The 21,107-nt window shown below is 40.5% G+C and overlaps 1 protein-coding gene across 1 annotated transcript in view; it reads right to left on the bottom strand.

Annotated features, from left to right (window-relative positions):
* Window positions 1-527: 527 nt before the first annotated feature.
* The window catches only part of PAK2 (p21 (RAC1) activated kinase 2), a 48,709-nt gene continuing 28,129 nt past the window's right edge, over window positions 528-21,107 (bottom strand). Inside the window, exons 8-14 of the mRNA XM_031009672.3 lie at window positions 20,535-20,583; window positions 19,944-20,056; window positions 18,230-18,347; window positions 14,637-14,736; window positions 12,220-12,416; window positions 5,414-5,551; window positions 528-4,683 (exon numbers count right to left, since the gene is read on the bottom strand). Of these exons, the coding sequence (XP_030865532.1) occupies window positions 4,597-4,683; window positions 5,414-5,551; window positions 12,220-12,416; window positions 14,637-14,736; window positions 18,230-18,347; window positions 19,944-20,056; window positions 20,535-20,583 (802 nt within the window). The 3' untranslated portion in view covers window positions 528-4,596. The remainder of the gene's footprint in view (window positions 4,684-5,413; window positions 5,552-12,219; window positions 12,417-14,636; window positions 14,737-18,229; window positions 18,348-19,943; window positions 20,057-20,534; window positions 20,584-21,107) is intronic.

The following is a 21,107-nucleotide window of genomic DNA, read 5'->3' as shown; positions in this document are numbered from 1 at the left end:
AAGGTTTCTTGGTTCACTTAACACAGAAATTCTGATCAGGTTTTTATTACTCCAGCAAGGTGTGTGTTCAAATCAGAACTGTTTCCCTGGGTCTGATAGAGAAACATTGATAAAGAAAATTATTCTGAACTTGATTTAGAAAGGGAAAACTTCCCCCAACTACTCAGAAGGCCGAAGCAGGAGAATCACTTGAACCTGGGAGGCAGAGGTTGCAGTGAGCTGAGATGGCGCCACTGCACTCCAGCCTGGAAGAAAGAGTGAGACTTGTCTCAAAAAAAAAAAAAAAGGAAAACTTCATGTTTACTGCCCACACATTTCTAGAAACTTCCCTACTTTGGAGCTTTGTAATAAATTCAAAATGATGGCACAACACCATTAAAAGGTTTAAAACATTTATCACTAAAAATACTAGAATGTTCTTTGAAAACCTATTAAGACATTTAAATATTCTTTTATGCTATCAAAAGACATTAAAATATTCTTTTATGCTGATCAAAGAATAAAAGTTTAGGAAAGGGAAAAATAAACACTTTTTTTAAAAAGTTTATTTCTAGCCCTGAAAGAACAAAATTATTGAACAAAGTCAAAATACAGCAGTTAATGTCAATGTATAACAATTAAATAATTGAACAGGATTAAATTAAAAATAAAAGGCATAAAATTGGAAGACAACAGAAAAGACAAAAACTACTTTTGCTTAATTCAATTTCTATCAAAACAAGAAAAAAAAAGCCAATGCGTTCCAACCAAAGATGTTGAATTCCACACGTAACTGTTTCTCTTATTACTTCTGTTCTCTTAGAAACACTTCTAAGAGAACAGAAGTGTGCTTGACAGAACTATCATCCATTTCTTTCTGCCTCTGTCTTGGCAGCTTTCTAGAGAAGTGAATGGGAAAGACTTCGGTTCTTTCAAGGCCAGGCCAGTGCTTGTTTCTTCTTCTTTCGAACTCCAACCTCATCTATCACAGCATCTTTGCCAGAGTGTTCAATCAATGTGTTGACTGAGAAAAAAGAATGTGTGTATCTATTTTTTCTTATATACACACACTATCAAAAAACTGATTTTACCAGTTTCAATACCTACTGTGGGAGCAGCGGAGACAGGAAGACAATCTGCTTTTTGTATTACTATGAGGTTCCACTATAAAAAACCCCAAATGAGTATTAATCTGGATTTTAGCTATAATCTATAATATTTTGACACTGACATTTCACTAGATGTGGATCTCAGTATATTTTAAAAGATTTAGACTCAAGAATGGATACAAATTCTTTAAGCATCTATTTTGTTTTTTTCTAATTTTAGCTACTACCTGATCAGATCTAAAATTATTCTGGCTAGAATACAGTATATACAAACATGTATTTAAGTGAGCCCTAAAAGAAATACTCATAGGTGGTTTAGAATCGCTTGTTAGAGGCACAGGCTCGTTTACAGTTGCTGGTTACTAGACTGTACGCAGCTGGACACTTCTATGTTAAAGGGAAGAGAATGAATACCATGTGCCAGGCAGTCGACACATGAAGACAGAGTTGTATTAGCCTCAGTGTCTTACGCTTCACAATCACTCGTTTACCATTTCAGGTAGGATAAAATGTTCCATGTTTCATAGTTTCCCAGTTTTAATTGTCCCTAAAAGCAGCAGAAGAAAAAAGAAAAAGAGAAGATAACTTTAAATCTAAAATAAAATAAATAAGTACTATAGTAATACTGTCCTAATAACACAAGAGGACTATTAAGGTAACTTTCAGATTTAAATGGGAATTTTCATTCTGAAGTGATGACAAAAAGGGTAAATATAAAAGGCAATTATTTAAAAAACATGAGGCCAGGTGCAGTGGCTCACGCCTGTAATTGTAGTACTTTGGGAGGCCAAGGTGGGCAGATTGCCTGAGCTCAGGAGTTGGAGACCAGCCTGGGCAATGTGGTGAGACTCTGTCTCTACTAAAAATACAAAACATTAGCTGGGTGTGGTGGCGGGTGCCTGTGGTCTCAGCTACTCAGGAGGCTGAGGCATGAGAATTGCTTGAACCCAGGAAGCGGAGGTTGCAGTGAGCTGAGATCACGCCACTGCACTCCAGCCTGAGTGACAGTGAGACTCTGTATCAAAAAAAATAAAAATAAAAAACATGAATCTTGATTCAGATATAATTTTTCTTTCAACAAGTTCTGAATGTTTTAAAATTAATAAATCACAATTCTGTATTACTTTTAAGATTGTTTAAAAATGACACATTTCAAAATTAACCAAAGTATATTTCTGTTAGAGGTTAGTTTATCCACGTAACTTAAGAATAAACCACAGTGTAGCTCCCTTAACCAAAGAGCCAGGTTTTAATGACAAGTCAGTTGCCAGCAATGGACGTGCAGGTAACTATCGAAGAAGTTGCAACTACAAATCCCAAACTGCTTCTATCAATGGAAAAGCCCTTTGTTGAGTCACAAGCCTGAAATGAGGCCTTGGCACACAGTCAGTGAGAATGGTCTTTGACTTAGGAGGGAAGTGCCTCTGAGTACATGAGGATCACAGTCTTCTCATCTCGTTGGTTTTCTATTTCATTGGTAGCATCGTCTTTATCATAATCCATCCAACTGTTTACAAAGAATGGTAAAATTTGGAACTCAGGTGGCACTGCAGCTTTCTGCCAGAAATAAACCAGTTTCTATAATTCAGTAATAGCTGTAGAAGGCCAATATATTCCAGAGAAAAATGAAATCAAGAATTATATTGAAAACAGAGACCATTAAGTGCTCTAAATATGTTTCATTAATTATTTTACTCATTTTTCTGAAAACCTTGCCTTATCAATAAAAAACAGTCACTTCTCTCCTTATAATTGCATCTTATCATAGATATAGTGGAAATAAAATAATGGAAATAAAACCTGCTAGTTTCTCCAATGTATACTACAACAGCAAAATTATTTTTTATTCATGATTTATACTACTGCAGGATGGCAAGCAGGGGGAAGTTAAGGGGATGGTGGGACCAAAATGCCAGAACCAAACCACAGATACCTGAACAACACCTACTCCAAAAGCAAAACAATGAATAAAGGAGAAGGAGAGGAGAGGAAAAAAGAGAAGAGAAAAGGGAGGGGAGGGGAGAAGGGAGGGCACTCAAATAATTAATGCTACAGGTCTCAGACCTTTTAGAATCTTTAAAAGAAACAAATTATTGCTATCAACACGCACATTTCATTTTCCTTTCTCATTTTTTACAATAGTCTCTACTTATTTGAAAAAAAACAAAACAAAACAAAACTAAAGTAACTCAACATCTCAAATGATCTACAAATTCATCAAGAAATACTCTGTCGCTCAAGTTCTCATAGATAATACCACACTGCTGACGACCTGGGGCAATGCCGCCGCCAAGTCTCTACGGTTGATTTGCTATCGGCTGCTTCTCTGTAACACTAACATTCTCTTTCATGAGTATAATCTCTTCTCACTATATCAGAGCTCACCAACTGCCTCTCACTGCCTCTGCTGCTAGTCCCAAATATTTTTCTCCTTTAAGTGGAAAAAAGCTAATTTTTAAATTCCCAAAAATTTACTGGTTATTATATTATTTGCCATGGGAGGGGGTATCTGTGAGGTGAGAGAGGATTAATGAAAAACAAAAAGAACAAACCTAAACCTAAAATTGCAACATATACAGAAATTTATTTCCAAATTGAAGGGGGAAAGGAGGGAAGAGGAAGGTAGTGGCACTAACCAAAGTCTAAAGCCCAGGTTGGAACAACACCAAATCACTTTGGTTCCTAGAGCCAAACCTGAAGGGGAAACAGGCAGAAGGGAAGACAAAATGGGAAGAAGTCTACGGTCAATGGGAATCTTTTTCTATCTCAATGATTTAGTTATAAATAGAGATTATTAGTCTTCTCTCTATACATGTAACAAATGCCAAACTTACTACCACGAAATTTCTAAAACTGACTTTTTCACATTTGTTAAAAAAGGTAAAAATCACATACTTTTCTTCCCTTCCTTCAGGTCAAGTTCTGAACTAAAATATTACATGTAACAACAGCTGGTCCTAACTTTTATACAAAGTGAAACTATATAGAGCTCCTTTGCCAACATAAGGAGCTACATAATTTCTATTACACTTGCCTAGGCATGAGAAACGCAAAAGCAACTCAAAAGGAGCAAGTCCAGGAAAAGGAAAGCTATGAAGGAGAGAAAGACTAGCAGATGAAACACATACTCTGAAAAACTCCAATCTGCCATTCAAGTATTGGAAATACCCCAAAGGGGACAATGAATGGGATTTATTACAACAAAGTCAGCAAAGTAAAATGCAAATCTCACACATGATAAATGGCCCTGATAGGCTGTTTGCTGAAAGACCTAAGGCTAGTGATTCAGTCCACAATTCCTTTTGGACCCTAAAGAAGGGGTTCATATAAAAGTCATACTTTTCTTTTTGCAATTTTCTCTTGGTTGTCTTCAGAGAATAGTCATTTGCTTCTTTCATTCAGGTTATGCAGACCATTTCTTTAAACCCCAAAAAGAGTAATAATTTTCATATACTAAAAGGCTTCTTGTAGAAAATGGAAAAAAGAGTATGAGGCCACAGCAGTGATGTTAACGGTTACTCTTCATTGCTTCTTTAGCTGCCATGATCAGTGGTGTCAAGCTAGATAACGGTTTGGCCAGTTTCAGGAAAGGATGCTGCCAGAAAGAAGGGGAAAAATAAATGTATAAGTGCCATTCATCAGGTTAGAAACAAAATAATTTTGTTCAATTAAGCCCCAAAGACTTGTCGATCATAATTTAATAAACTAAACACATATTAATACCTTCATAAGACTAACATAATCAACGCATTACTTTCAGAGTTGAATGAAAGCAGAATCATTTTAGTTTGACAAATATACACACAACAGCAATAAACAGGTCTGAGGATTGATACGATGCACAAACTGCATATTACGGTTTTGTCAGAATTTTATTCACAGCAGATGAAACCCTCACTTTTTTTTTTAATACTTTAAGTTCTAGGGTACATGTGCACAAAGTGCAGATTTGTTACATATGTACACATGTGCCATGTTGGTTTGCTGCACCTGTTAACTCGTCATTTAGCATTAGGTATATCTCCTAATGCTATCCCTCCCCACTCCCCCTACCCCACAACAGTCCCCAGAGTGTGATGTTCCCCTTCCTGTGTCCATGTGTTCTCATTGTTCAAGTCCCACCTATGAGTGGTAACATGCAGTGTTTGGTTTTCTGTCCTTGCGGTAGTTTGCTCAGAATGATAGGATGAAACCCTAAACTGCAGCAGCTGCCATACCGCTGGTGATCAATGAGTAGTGAAATCTACTGTTAGCCCTAGGAAAACTTTCTGTCAGTTACCAAAAAAGTCAACTATTCCCCCAAATGAAATCATTTTTAAATTTACCTGTAATAATTCTTTGGCTGAACCCCTTTTTTCCACATCCATTTCCAAACATCGATTTAAGAAATCCCGAAATATTGGGGAAAGTTTCTCTGGATTCTGAAGTTCTGGGGTTCCATTAGTTGCTATTAGGTACAAGGCCTAAAAATAGAAGAACATCTTTGATCCACTTAAGATAGCTCAACACAGTCACAGAGCACTCCATAAAGTCTAAGGGCGTCTTTCTTCTTTAAAGAAAATCACCATAAATACTAAACTGGAGTTATCATTATCCCATTTAAATTTAGATTTGATACTTTCCTCTTATTTTTAGATGTTACATTTCCTTAAGTTACTTTTCCGAAATCAGATTCACCTTTGGTTTTTCTTTGGTTATAAATGCAATACATATTGCTTTTGTTTTGTTTTTTTTTTGTTGAGACGGAATCTTGCTCTGTCACCCAGGCTGGAGTGCAGTGGTGCAATCTTGGCTCACTGCAACCTCTGCCTCCTGGGTTCAAGTGATTTTCCTGCCTCAGCCTCCCGAGTAGCTGGGATTACAGATGCATACCACCATGACCGGCTAATCTTTGTATTTTTAGTAGAGATGGGGTTTCATCATATTGGTCAGGCTGGTCTTGAACTCCTGACCTCAAGTGATCCACCTGCCTTGGCCTCCCAAAGTGCTGGATTGCAGGTGTGAGCCACTGTGCCCAGCCCATATTGCTTTAAAAAATAAAACAATGTTAATAATTAAAAATAATGTACCCTAAAACTTAAAAGTATAATAAAAAAATAATAAATAAATAAATAAAATAATTAAAAATAACCACAACCTCACCATTGACCATCCTGTTTAGTTTCCTCAAATTTTTTCAAGTCATACATATCATTAAAAAAAAATGAGATTTGTTAAAACTTAAAAAAAAAAAAAAAAAAAAACAAGGCCGGGCACGGTGGCTCACGCCTGTAATCCCAGTACTTTGGGAGGCTAAGGCGGGCGGGTCAGGAGATTGAGACCATCCTGACTAAGATGGTGAAACCCCGTCTCTACTAAAAAATACAAAAAATTAGCCGGGCTTGGTGGTGGGCGCCTGTAGTCCCAGCTACTCGGGAGGCTGAGGCAGGACAATGACGTGAACCCGGGAGGCAGAGCTTGCAGTAAGCCGAGATTGCGCCACTGCACTCCAGCCTGGGCGACAGAGCGAGACTCCGTCCCAAAAATAAACAAACAAACAAACAAAAACAAATTAGGCTGGGCATGGTGGCTGATGCCTGTAATCCTAGCACTCTGGGATGCTGAGACAAGTGGATTGCCTGGGCTCAGGAGCTCGAGACCAGGCTGGGCAACATGGCAAAACCCCATCGCTACTAAAAATACAAAAAAAAAACACAATTAGCTGGGTGTGGTGGCACATGCCTGTAGTTCCAGCTACTCGGGAGGCTGAGGCAGGAGAACTGCTTGAACATGGGAGGTGGAGGTTGCAGTGAGCCAAGATTGCACCACTGTAACTCCAGCCTGGACAACACAGCAAGACTCTGTCTCAAAAATAAAAACCAAAAAACAAATTATCCCAGGTCATTATTACTAATAACTACCTAGATCTATAAAATTACTGTAATGGCTTAAGTAAATGTTGCCTTATATGAATGTTTCCTAATTTAATCAACTCCCTTTAGAAAATCCTTACATAGTTCTAATTATTTCCTTTACATTTCTATAAATTTAATTTTATTTATTTATTTATTTATTATTTATTTTTGAGACGGAGTCTGGCTCTGTGGCCCAGGCTGGAATGCAATGGCACGATCTCAGCTCGATGCAACCTTCACCTCCTGAGTTCAAGCAATTCTCCTGCCTCAGCCTTCCGAGTAGCTGGGATTACAGGCGCCCGCCAACATGCCCAGCTAATTTTTTGTATTTTCAGTAAAGACGGGGTTTCACTATGTTGGCCAGGCTGGTCTTAAACTCCCAACTTTGTGATCTGCCCGCCTTGGCCTCCCAAAGTGCTGGGATTACAGGGGTGAGCCACTGCATCTGGCCTATTTATTTTTCTTTTCAGACACAGTCTCGCTCTGTTGCCCGGGCTGGAATGCAGTGGCATGATCTCAACACATGGCAACCTCTGCCTCCCGGGTTCCAGCAATTCTTGCAGCTCAGCCTCCCGAGTAGCTGGGAGTACAGGCATGCACCATTACGCCTGACTAATTTTTGTAATTTTAGTAGAGATGGGGTTTCACCACATTGGCCAGGCTGGTCTCAAACTCCTAACCTCAAGCGATCTGCCCACCTTGGCCTCCCAAAGTGCTGGTATTACAGGCATGAGCTGCTGAGTCTGGTCCTAAATTATTATTTTTAACTAATTTTTTAGAAATTTTAGGTTTACAGAAAATTGAACAGATAGTACAGAGTTCCCACACGCAACGTCCCCAATGTGGAGTTTTATTATTATCTACATTATTATACTATGGGACACTTGTTACAAATGAACCAATATTGATACACTAAAGCCCTCAGTTTACATTAGGGTTCACTCTGTATTACATTACACAGTCCTATGGTTTTTGTTTTTTTTTTTAATGCATTCTCGATATGTTGCCCAGGCTGGCCTTGAACTCCTGGGCTCAAGAGATCCTCCTGCTTCAGCCTTTCAAGTAGCAGGGACTACAGATGTGCATCACCGTGCCTAGTTGTTCCATGGGTTCTGACAAATGAATGCTGTCCAGTGTCCGCCACTATAATATCATACAAAGTAATTTCACTGCCCAAAAAAATTCCCTGTGCTTCATCTACTCATCCTCTCTACCCCCCACCCCCTGCCAAACCCCATAACCACTAATCATTTTTACTCTCTATAGTTGAAATAATATGTAGCCTTTTTAGACTGGATTCTTTCACTAAGCAATATGCATTTAAAGTTCTTGCAACTGAAATGCAGTTGTAAGATTGTTTTAATGAACTTGTGTGGTGTCTGTTTCAGTTGCCTGGAAGTTTTTCTCACTATGTGCTGCATTTGCCTGCTCCTTTGCCTGTCTGGTAAACTTTGACTGATGTCTGGGTGATTGCTGGGTCCTGGCTATTTCTGTATTCCTACCAATATGCTTTTTTCCCCCCATCAGGCAGATAAAATCTTGTTTTATTTGAATGACTGGATCTATGTAATCACCAAGATCCACTATGTACAGACGAGAGAGGGAGACCTTTATTTCTTAGTTTCTTCCTCCTGGGACAGTCTTAATGATTTTCTCTTGGCCCAGAGGCACTCTCCATGGAACTACGGTGCTTTCCTGGTCTTAGACCCGTGTGCTCTGGCCTGGTCAATGAGAAGCTTCTTGAGGCCTTGTCTATCTTCAGCTTGGAATGAGTTCCGAAGAACCTGCTTGTTTCTGAACACGTCCCCCTTCACTTCATGTACAGGCTCTGATACATGTGAAGGTCAATCTCGGTAGATTCACAGTGTCTTCTGAGCAGCTGGGGTGGAATTCTCATCTTCCTCATCCAGGCTGCCTTTTTGGTAATGTGTGCATTAGCAGTTATGCCCATATGCCTGTGGGCCAAGGTGGTTTTTTTTTTTCCTTTTGAGACAGAATCTCTCTCTGTCGCCCAGTTTCAAGCAATTCTCCCACCTCAGCCTCCCGAGTAGCTGGGAATACAGGTGCACGCCACCATGCCTGGCTCATTTTTGTATTTTTAGTAGAGACGAGGTTTCACCATGTTAGGCTGGTCATGAACTCCTGACCTCAAGTGATCTGCCCACCTCGGCCTCCCAAAGTGCTGAGATTACAAGCATGAGCCACCGTGCCCGGCCCAAGGTGGTTTTCTTTGTTTTTTTTTGTTTTTTTTTTTTTTGCGGGGATCCAGCCTGGGAATGGATAGTCACAGGCTTGCAGATGATCAGCCCATCTTTGATCAGCTTCTGGATCTGCTGATAGGAGCTTGGCGCTGGTGATTTTACCGATCTCACTGGGGTTCAAGTAGACCTTTTTGCCACAGTTAAGGCCACTGGAGGCGAGCCTCTTCTGAAGCCTGAGCGTACTCCTGGCTGTAGACGCAGCCCTGTAAGACTCTTCAGCTTTGTACAGGAATGCAGTTGAGTTACTTGGGAACAGATCCCGTTAGTCTTCTCTCTCTCATGTAGACTCTTCTTTCAAAATACATCCAGACTCACACCACTTTTTCCCACCTCCACTGATACTGCCCTGGTCTAGGCCATCATCACTGCTTGCCTGAATTACGACATCAGCCTCTTGACTGGTCTTCTGCTCTGCCTTTGCCTTCCTCAAGGATCTCTCAACAACGCAGCCAGGGCAATCCTATTAAAACCGAAGGAGATCACTTTGCTTCTCTGCTCAGATCTCTCTAACAGTTTCCCCATTTGGCCTCCAGTAAAAGCCAGAATCCTTCCAGAGCTCTCATAAGGCACTACGGTCTGGCCTGGTTTCTTCGCCGATCAACCGCACCTCTCGCTGTTTGCTCAGCGTACGCCAGCTGTGCTGAGGTCCAGAATCATCTCTCAATACACCAGGAACACTCCTGCTTTAGAGCTTTTGCACTTGCTGTGCCTTCTGCTTAGAATGCTTTTCCCTCAGGTAAGTATCACGCTCTTACTTCTTGTGTCCAAATGTCACCTCAGGGAAGCCCTCCCTATGCACGCTTTTGATTTAATTTTACATTTTATTTTTATTGTATTTTTTTTGAGACAGGGCCTAGCCGTCACCCAAGCTGGAGTGCAGTGATGTGGTAACAGCTCACTGCAGCCTCATCTTCCCTGGGCCCAAGTGACCCACGCACTGGGGCAGGATGATGGTCCCAATTAGCTGTGACTACAGGCACACACTAACATGCTTGGCTAATTTTTAAATTTTTTGTAGAGATGGGGTCTCACTATGTTGCCTAGGCTGGCCTTGAACTCCTAGGCTCAAGCAATCCTCCCACCTTGGCCTCCCAAAATGCTGGCATGACAGGCATGAGCCACTGTGCCCAGCTCTCTAAGCACCTTTTGAAAGTAAACACCCTAACCTCCTTCCTGCCAGTCTCAGTACTCAAGAGTCCATTATTCAATATATTACACATTATTCTGATTTATTTTGTTTTTCTCTCTTTTCCCACTAGAATATAAGTTCTATAAGAGCAGGAATTTTTGTGGGTTCTTTTAGACAGCATTTTGAATAGTGCTTAGCACATGGCAGGTACTCAAACCAATACTGGCTAAATGAATGAATAAAATTAGAGGGATTTAATGTCATTCTGAAAAGCGGTCTAAACTAATCACCTCTGTAGAAGTACTTTAACGGCCCACATGAACTGGAATCTTTGGCAACTGGATGAAAAGCATTCAGGAAACAGACAGTCAGAATCTGCTGCCATCTGTTGTTCGGCCTCTTTCACTTAGCACAGTACTTTCAAGGTTCAATGCTGTAACACGGATTGGCACTTCCTTCCTTTCTATGACCAAATAATATTCCACTGTTCACCAGGTTTGAATTATTTCCACTTCTGTGGCTGCATGCAGGTTTTTGTATGGATGTATGATTTTAATTCTCTTGGCTCTGTACCCAGCAGAGGAACTGCTAGGTCATCTGGTAATTCCGTATTAACTTCACACAGAATTGTCAAATTGTTTTCCAAAGCAGATGTACCATTTTATATTTTGCAATCAACGAGATTTCCAGTTTCCTTATCTTCTCACCAACATTTATTTATTTATTTATGGAGACAGAGTTTCGCTTTGTCGACCAGGCTGGAGTGCAATGGCACGATCTTGGCTCACTGCAACCTCTGCCTCCTGGGTTCAAGTGATCCTCCTGCCTCAGCCTCCCAAGTAGCTGGGATTACAGGCACCCACCACCATGCTCAGCTAATTTTGTATTTTCAGTAAAGATGGGGTTTCTCCATGTTGGTCAGGCTGATCTTGAACTTCCAACCCCAGCCTCCCAAAGTGCTGGGACTACAGGTGTAAGCCACCACACCCGGTCACCAATATTTATTAATTGTCTTTTTGAGTATAGCCATTCTAGTAGTTGTGAAGTGTTATCCTGTTGTGGTGGGGTTTTTTTGTTGTTTTTTTTCTGAGATAGAGTCTCACCCTGTTGCCCAGGCTGGAGTGCAGTAGTGCTATCTTGGCTCACCGCAACTGCCACCCCCTGGGTTCAAGCAATTCTCTTGCCTCAGCCTCTGATTGTTGAGGTTTTGATTTACATTTCCTTAATAACTGATAATGTTGAGCCACATATGGTAATTTAAAAGAAAGAGAAGTGGCCAGGTGCAGTTGTTCACACCTGTAATGCCAGCACTTTGGGAAGCCGAGGTGGGTGGATCAACTGAGGTCAAGAATTTGAGACCAGCCTGACCCAACATGGAGAGACCCCATCTCTATGAAAAATACAAAAATCAGCTGGGTGTGGTGGCACGCACCCATAGTCCCAGCTACTCAGGAGGCTGAACTAGGAGGATCGCTTGAACCTGGGAGGTGGCGGTTGCAGTGAGCTGAGATTGCGCCACTGCACTCTAGAATGGGCAAGAGAGTGGGACCCTGTCTCAAAACATCTTAAAAAATAAAAGAAGGAGAAGCTTTAGAGACAGGTGCTCCAAACTTCCTACGTAAAATACAAAACAATACAGCTTACTACTAAAAACCTACAAAGTCTTCACCTAGCACATTAATTTGTAACTCAGAGAGCAAATGATTTCTAGATGCAGAGTTAGGGGCAGAGATTAGGTTTTATCAACTTTCTACTTTAAATTCTTGGACAGTGCCAGGCACATACAAGTTCTAAATAAGAGTTTCAAAGAAAAATATTTAACAAGGCTGGTGTTTAATTGATCTTACCCTCAAGGGATTTTCATTGAGGTATGGAGGCTCTCCTTCTACCATCTCAATAGCCATGATACCCAGAGACCATATGTCGACTTTAGGGCCATAAGCTTTCCGTGTAACCACCTCTGGTGCCATCCAGTATGGTGTTCCGACCATGGTACTGCGTTTGCTCTGCTCAGGGGTGATCTGGGCACAGAAACCAAAGTCAGCTACAAAACAAAACAAAACAAGAGTTAATGGCTTCCATGGATGGTTTTAGCAGAAGAGTTCACTTCAGATTATGTAATTCATTACATTTTGACTATTAGGCCTCTTGTTTTTAAAGATTTTATTAATAAAGTAAACCAGAATGAGTTTAAAAATATTTTCATGAAGTAACACACTCTCACATTTTACTTTTACTTGCCACAGAGTCCAAATTATCAGGAGGCCTTTTATTCTGAATAATTCATTCTATCCTAAAAAATTTAATAAAACTGAAAGAGGTCTACGAAAAAGTAAAGCAAAAGTAGACACCAAAACTAAATGCAGCGAATCAGGTAAAGGTCAGGTCATGGAAACTACTTTGTCTTTTAATTTTGTTTAATTTTTAAAATTTTTTGTAGAGACGGAGTCCCCCTATGTTGCCTAGGCTGGTCTTGAACTCCTGGGCAACATGGGAGGGATCTTCCCACCTTGGCCTCCCAAAGTGTTGGGATTACAAGTGTGCACCATCACACCCAGCTGTAAACTATTTTTCAATAAAACAAACAGAATCCAGAATCACTAAACATCCATCATCTCAGCAGAGAGCCTAAGGTCGCCACCAGCATTATCTTCTCAATCTCACCTGTAATGGAGGTGCAGGATGCCTAGTGTAGTACTCCATGTTCATTTAGTGGAAAAGTCAGGATTAGTATTTAGAATTCTTTCTTATACTGTTAAACCCATTCCGTTTCATATGTGACTACTGTTAAAATTTAGGTTTGTAAGCTTTAGACTGTTGGTTATGCATGTACATATGCATGAATATAATATCTATGAACGGTTTGGTTTGTATTACCAATCAGGATACTCTGTAAACTTTGGTAAAACCATTTTTTAAGAGATCTTTCCATATTAGTACATCTGCCTATTTTAAAAATTTTTTATTTTAAAATTTTTGTCACAGGGTTTCACTCTGTTGCCCACGCTGTGTGCAGTAGAGCAATCTCGGCTCACGGCAACCTCTGCCTCCTGTGCTCAAGCCATCCTCCTACCTCAGCCTCCTGAGTAGCCGGGACTAGAGGCGCCTGCCACCACGCCCGGCTAATTGTTGTATTTTTAGTAGAGATGGAGTCTTGCCATGTTGCTCAGTCTGGTCTCAAACTCCTGGGCTCAAGCAATCCACCTGCCTCGACCTCCCAAAGTGCTGGGATTACAGGCGTGAGCCACTGCACCCGGCCTCCCTCATCTTAAAAACTATACAGAATATAAAAATATAATAATCCATTTAATTATTCCCTTACTGCTCAACACTTAAGATAGTTTTGGTTTTTCTTTACAATATTGCAGAGAACATCCTTGTACTTACTGTGGTATGTAAGTTCAGAAATTCTACAGGAGAGAATTCTAAAAGAGTTAACGGTTAGGTCAAACAATATTTATCGCTAAAATGAGTACTTAAAACAATCCAGATACTGTTTAAGTACCTTATAAGAATTAAAATATTTAATCCGCATGGTAACCCTATGAGAAAGGTACATTTATTATTACAATTATTCCCATTTTACAAATAGGAATACTGAGGCATAAAGACAACTTATCCAAGGTTATTCACTTAGTAAATGGCAGAGCCAGAAAAAAAAAATGTCATCCAAAAGTTTAATTCATTTTCATGTGTATTCACCAAAAATGTATGAGAGCTTGCCCATTAAGATTACTTAAAAATAAGCAATCATGGCCAGGCGCAGTGGCTCACGCCTGTAATCCCAGCACTTTGGGAGGCTGAGGCGGGAAGATTACCTGAGTTCAGGAGCTCGAGACTAGCCTGACCAATGTGGAGAAACCCCGTCTCTACTAAAAACACAAAAATTAGCTGGGTGTGGTGGTGCACACCTGTAATCCCAGCTACTCAGGAGGCTGAGGCAGGAGAATCGCTTGAACCCAGGAGGCGGAGGTTGCACTCCAGCCTGGGCAACAAGAGCAAACCTCCATCTCAAAAAGACAAGACAAGAGATTACCTAATAATGTCTTATCTAGTGGTAATGATTAGGTAATGTCTTATCCAGCGAGTCCTTTCTCTGGCACTGATTAGTTAAAACCCTCAGAGGATCACTCAGTTTTCAAAGGTCTCACCTCTTCCTATATTAAATCATTATTAATCCTTGCATTGGTCAAGAAAAGTTTTTAATTAAACAAAAGGCAGAAAATTATAATAAATGATTGTGAATTGTCCATTTGTTACTCACTGAGCTTAACCGATCCTTCCATTCCCAAAAGTACATTGTCACTTTTGATGTCTCTGTGGATCACTTGATTAGCATGTAAAAACTCCAATGCCTGTAAACACTGAACAGAAGAAAAACACCTATTAATGAAATAGTCCCTGAAAAGACACAGGGAGGCACATGCAGTAGCTATGGCCTGAGCATTGCTTCCAGTGCCCAGCAGAAGACCCTCCAATACTTTTATTTATAAAGAAAAAACATCCTCTCTTATATACAAAGTTATGAAAAGTAATTAGATCTCCTCCTTAAAGTTTTATATAAGAAAATAAAAATTTTTAAAAAGTCAGTAGATCCGCTCCTACCCTCTGATCTTACTCAGAGACATTGTTTAGCTGGGTCTGTATAATGTCTTGCCTCTTGGCCGGGTGAGACAGGCAGATCACTTGAGGGCAGGTATTCAAGACCAGCCTGGCCAACATGGCAAAACCCCATCTCTACTAAAAAATACAAAAATTAGCCAGGGGAGGCCAGGCATGGTGGCTCACTTCTGTAATCCCAGCACTTTGGGAGACTGAGGCGGGTGGATCACCTGAGGTCAGCAGTTCGAGACCAGCCTGGCCAACATGGTGAAACCCTGTGTCTGCTAAAAATACAAAGAAAACAGCTGGGTGTGGTGGTGTGCACCTGTAACCCCAGCTACTCAGGAGGCTGAGATAGCAGAATCGCTTGAACCTGGGAGACAGAACTTGCACTGAGCCAAGATCGCACCACTGCACTCCAGCCTGGGTGACAGAGCAAGACTCCATCTCAAAAAAAAAAAAAAAAAAAAAAAAAGACGGACAGAAAGAAAGAAAAATTAGCCAGGTGTGGTGCCTCAGGCCTGTAATCCCAGCTACTCAGGTGGCTGAGGCAGGAGAATCCCTTGAATCCAGGAGGCGGAGGTTGCAGTAAGCTGAGATTGTGCCACTGCACTCCAGCCTGGGCGACAGAGCAAGACTCAGTCTCAAAAAAAAAAAAAAAACAAAACAAAAAATTGCCTCTTTCAGGTTTAAATGCCTAAAGGTATACAACACTTGGTAAACATGCACAGGCTCTTCAGAAATCTTTTCAACAGTAATGAGAACACCTTGATCATTCCCATTTGAACATGAGATACTCAGAAGGCTAATCAATGTGAGCCACTGAGAAGTGGGTAAGAGTCTGGGTGGCCTGGTTCCACTTAGCTGTTCATCAGAGAGAAGATGTTCTTCAATGCCTGATTTTATATTAAGCTGTATCTACAACTTGGACATGAATGATGCAAGAATAACTTTCCTCTTATGCCATATTTCAGAGAGCACCGAGTCACAAAGTGACAAACAAGAACGAGATGACGTTTTAAAAATCTGCTCACTCTTGTGTTTTTGAATATAAACTACGGGTATAAGTTAGCTGTGCTTTTATTTCTTACTCCCATCAGAGGAGAACAAAGTCTGCACAACTAAAAATCTCATCCAAAATCTTCTACTATTCATTCAAGGAAAAACAGATAAATTGGGTGTTACCACAATACATTTACCAGGCAATAATCAGATTCAAAGCTCCAGAAAATACTTGTACAAATAAATAGAAACAAACTTGTCACAGTTTAACAGTTCTGGCACACAAAAGAAAACCCAAATTAGAGGAACTTCCAAAATTAATTTTTATATCAATTACAAAGAAATGTATTAGAAAAAACAAAATTAAGTATAAATAGGTAAATTCTTGTTTTTATCAGCTTTTCAGTGACCAAGCATCCATTGTTAAGGACTATCATATTCTATTAATATTCTATTCAAGAGTTCTTATTTCCTCCCTTCAACCAAAGAGGTACTATTCCTCAGGTAGAACACAACTCAGAATTAAAATTTTAATATTTTTAACACCTTAATGACAGATGGAAAAGGGAAATATATATGTATCATCCTTACATGAACAAAGTTTGTAATTCACATGTCACTGAAGAACTGCTGAAAGCCAAATCATAGAAAACACAATATAGTCTTATAAACTTAAAATTTTGCCCTTTGTGACAGTGATTCCTATGATATTAGAAGTTTCAATGACAATAAGCAAACCATTAGCCCAAATCTTATCTGTAGAAAAAGCTCAGATATAGGTGGAAAAAAGAAGGCTTATTTTTGGCTTAAATTGGCAATTTGGCAGAATTCTACTGGTTTAAGCTAATAATATGTCTAGAAATTCATTAATGAATATAAAGAAATAACCAGTTTCTTCACCATTAGTGAACTCAATGAAGCCAGGCACAGACTTATTGATACTTAAGGCAAATAAATGTCCTGCTTGACCTGAGATAGTTCTAGTTTCCACTGTTGAGTGGCGTATTTCTTTCTTTCTTTTTTTTTTTTGAGACGGAGTCTAGCTCTGTCGCCAGGCTGGAATGCAGCGGCACGATCTCGGCTCACTGCAACCTCCGCCTCTTGGGTTCAAGCAAATCTCCCGTCTCAGCCTCCCGAGTAGCTGAGACTACAGGCGCGTGCCACCACACCCAGCTAATTTTTGTATTTTTAGTAGAGACAGGGTTTCACCGTATTGGTCAGGATGGTCTCAATCTCTTGACCTCATGATCTGCCTGCCTCGGCCTCCCAAAGTGCTGGGATTACAGGCGAGAGACACTGTACCCAGCCTCTTTTTTTTTTTTTTTTTTTTTTTGAGACAATCTTGCTCTGTCGCCCAGGATGGAGTGCGGTGGTGCAATTTTGGCTCACTGCAATGTCTGCCTCCCCAGCTCAAGCGATTCTCCTGCCTCAGCCTCCCAAGTAGCTGGGATTACAGGCACACACCACCATGCCTGGCTAATTTTGGTATTTTTAGTAGAGATGGGGTTTTGCCATGTTTCCCAGGCTGGTCTCAAACTCCTGACCTCAGGGAATCTGCCTGCCTTGGCCTCCCAAAGTACTAGGATTACAGGCATGAGCCACCACTTCCAGCTAAGTGGTGTATTTCTTTTTCTTTTTTTTTGAGACGGACTCTCGCTCTGTTGCCCAGGCTGGAGTGCAGTGGTGTGATCTCGGCTCACTGCAAGCTCCACCTCCCAGGTTCATGCCATTCTCCTGCCTCAGCCTCCCGAGTAGCTGGGACTACAGGTACCCGCCAACACGCCCGGCTAATTTTTTTGTATTTTTAGTAGAGACAGGGTTTCACCGTGTTAGCCAGGATGGTCTCGATCTCCTGACCTTGTGATCCACCCACCTCGGCCTCCCAAAGTGCTGGGATTACAGGCGTGAGCCACCGCGCCCAGCCTGAGTGGTGTATTTCTAATGGTATATACCCTTTTACTCTCAAAAGTGTCCTGTTTGGATGGTAAATGATCATCATCACTCTACCAGAATTTCCTTGTGAATCTGGATCTTCAAAGGTCCACAATTCATTCCCAAATTATCTTATACCTGAAGGAAAGGGCTGAAATTCCTGTGTAGAATGAAATGGTATGGAGATGGAGTAATTTGCAGAGAATGTGTTCAGAGAAAGCACCTCCCACAATAACAACTACCTGTGCAGAAAAATTTCCTTTTGTTCACTTCTTGCTAACCACATATCACCATAACATATCAAGAAGGAGGCAAACCTACCTCTCTGCATACAGCGGCGATCTGTGCTTCATCCATGCAGGTTTCTGTTACCACATCAGTGAGTGACCCCCCAGCAAGGTATTCCATGACCACAAACAATTCATCTCCTACCAGGTAACTAAAAATACAACATACCAAATACAGTCACACTTGTATTTTTCCTAAACACATGGTATTCTATGTTGAAGAATTCAAATATTAAACACCCTAACAATAAAACTAGAGCTGGTAGCTTGAGAGTTAGGAAGAAAACTGGAAAGCTGCTACGTAACAGCACAGAAAAATAACTGAAGCTATGATCCTGAATCATTCTGAAGTTACAGTTTGCCCACAACTGTAGTTTGAGTATGCACATAGCTCATTCTGATTAAAATAACCCTACAATATAGAAATTACTAGTCCTGTTTTAGAGAGAAACAGACAAAGGCTTGGAGAGGTGAAGTGACTCATCCAAGGGCACACAGCTATTAATAGGAAGTGACAGAACCAGAATATGAAGCCAAGGATCAACGATTCCGAAGCCCCTGGCTTATCTTAACCACCACACTATGCTGACTTGAAATGTTATTTTAAAAAGCAGGGAACTGTACCTGAAAAGTTTCTTTTTTATTTTTATTTTTTGAGACAGAGTCTTGCTCTGTTGCCAGGCTGGAGTGCAGTGGTGCCATCTCGGCTCACTGCAGCCTCCACCTCTTGGGTTCAAGCAATTCTCCTGCCTCAGCCTCCCGAGTAGCTGGGACTACAGGTGTGCGGCACCACGCCCAGCTAATTTTTGTATTTTTAGTAGAGACGGGGTTTCACCACGTTGGCCAGGATGGTCTCGATCTCATGACCTGGTGATCCACCCGCCTCAGCCGCCCAAAGTGCTGGGATTACAGGCGTGAGCCACCGCGCCCGGCCTGAAAAGTTTATTTCTATGAACATGTTCTCCCTAACTAGCGCTAAAGTCTCGAAACATTATTTTTTCCTCATTCTAAACAAATTTAAATATGGAAGAAAATCACCTATAATCACCTCTATCTTCAATAAAACCACTGTTATCATTTTCAACGAATCTTCTCTCATGCAGTTGTAGTAATATACATCATTTTCTTTTCTTTCTTTTTTTGAGATGGAGTCTCATTCCATTGCCCAGGCTGGAGTGCAGTGGTGCGATCTCAGCTCACTGCAACCTCCACCTCCTGGGTTCAAGCGATTCTCCTGCTTCAGCCTCCTGAGTAGCTGGGATTACAGGTGTGAGCCACTGTACCCAGCCAATATGCATCATTTTCTATTCTGCTTTTTGGTCTGTTATTTAACATTAATTCCTCAACTAAATGAGGTTTTGATAGACATACAAATTTGTCCATGAAGGATAGCATTTGAAATAAAAATTGATCCACAAGTTTAAAAACCATGTAACCAGTCCCCTCTGTCAGTCAAGACACGAATCACAGCCAACCATTCATGTGTTCGCTTCAGGTCGTTTGCGATGAGTATAAACACCACCAGCTATGGCCTTCAATTAACTGCCTTCTCTCACCTGCCAAGTGATGTCCTTGTAGAGAAGGACCTTCTAAAACTGCACTGTGCTATTTTTACCTCTCCTCTTCTTTCTTCCATCTTATTTCTCGGCACTGACAGTTTATTCCAAAGTGGCCAGCCCCACCCCCCAAACCATGAGACTTAAAATTTCCACATTTTCTCCCGGTGTTTAAGGAATAGTCATACTTACCTGTCCAAGAAGTTAACGATGTTGGGATTTTTCAATTCTTTCATCACCAGAATCTCGTTAATGATCAGTTCCTTCTTTGGCTGTTTCTGTAAATTAATTTGTTTGATAGCAACCTATAATGAAAACAGGATTGAAAAAAATCAGGTTTAGGAATTCTCTTAGAAAATTACAAACCCCAAGCAGTTGATAACTCACGGTACGTGTACTGTATTACACCATGCTATTACTCCCAGGTGGCACCTTGCCTTGCACACTGCCTGTGCACAATGCTTTGTAATGTTTAGAGCCTAGTTTTAGATTTATCTTGAAGTTGATTAATACACCCACAGTCAGTCCAATACTAAGAATTAATCCTCTTTTCACTTCAAGCTGAGGAAACAATTTTTAAGTATTTGCTTATTTATGACATTGAACTCATAATTCCTTCTTTGTTCCCCCCCTTACTGACAGAAGTGCTATAAACATACGTAGAGCGATTCTTACAACAGGCTCAACTTAAAAGAGGTTCCTATTGCTTCTTCCCAGCTTCACCTAGTTTCCACCTATATAACAAAATAATGGTAACACCCAGGATTACAACAAAGTAACTACCTCCTGTCCCAATGCAACGTCAGTAGCAGTGAAAACTGTACCAGAAGCCCTAGAGGGAGAAAACACACAACCAGATTTAAGGTTGATAAATCACTAGCATTTGCAATATCCAAAGACTTTACACTTCAAGCAACTGAAAAAGAATTAAAGAACAGGATGACCTAACGTGCTTAAAAGGAGTAAAAGCAAAAACATGAGGAAAGGGGGTGGGGGAAGAAAAAGAGACAATCCTTATGGCCAAAACTTATGTTTGAAATATTTCAGACCTACAAAAATGTAGGGAAAAAAGAGCAAGAAAAAAAATATATAACATATACTTAAGGATACACTTCCCTGATTAAGATACAAATAATTGTAAATAATTTGAAGATTCCCATAAGCCCTTTCCGACAGCAGTCTCCTTCCTCCCAAAGGTGATCTGTATTTGGTGTTTATCCTGTATTTGGTGTTCATCATTTTCATGCATTTCTCCATACTTTTAACTACAAAGGACACAGATATGTATCCCTATAAAATATACTTTGCCTAATTTTTAAACGTCATATAGTTTCATTTCACATATTATTCTGCAAC

Source organism: Gorilla gorilla, chromosome 2 (assembly GCF_029281585.2).
Source record: "Gorilla gorilla gorilla isolate KB3781 chromosome 2, NHGRI_mGorGor1-v2.1_pri, whole genome shotgun sequence".
NCBI classification, from domain to species: domain Eukaryota; kingdom Metazoa; phylum Chordata; class Mammalia; order Primates; family Hominidae; genus Gorilla; species Gorilla gorilla.
The sequence above is the reverse complement of the archived record's forward strand: the minus strand, read 5'-3'. Positions and strand labels throughout refer to the sequence as shown.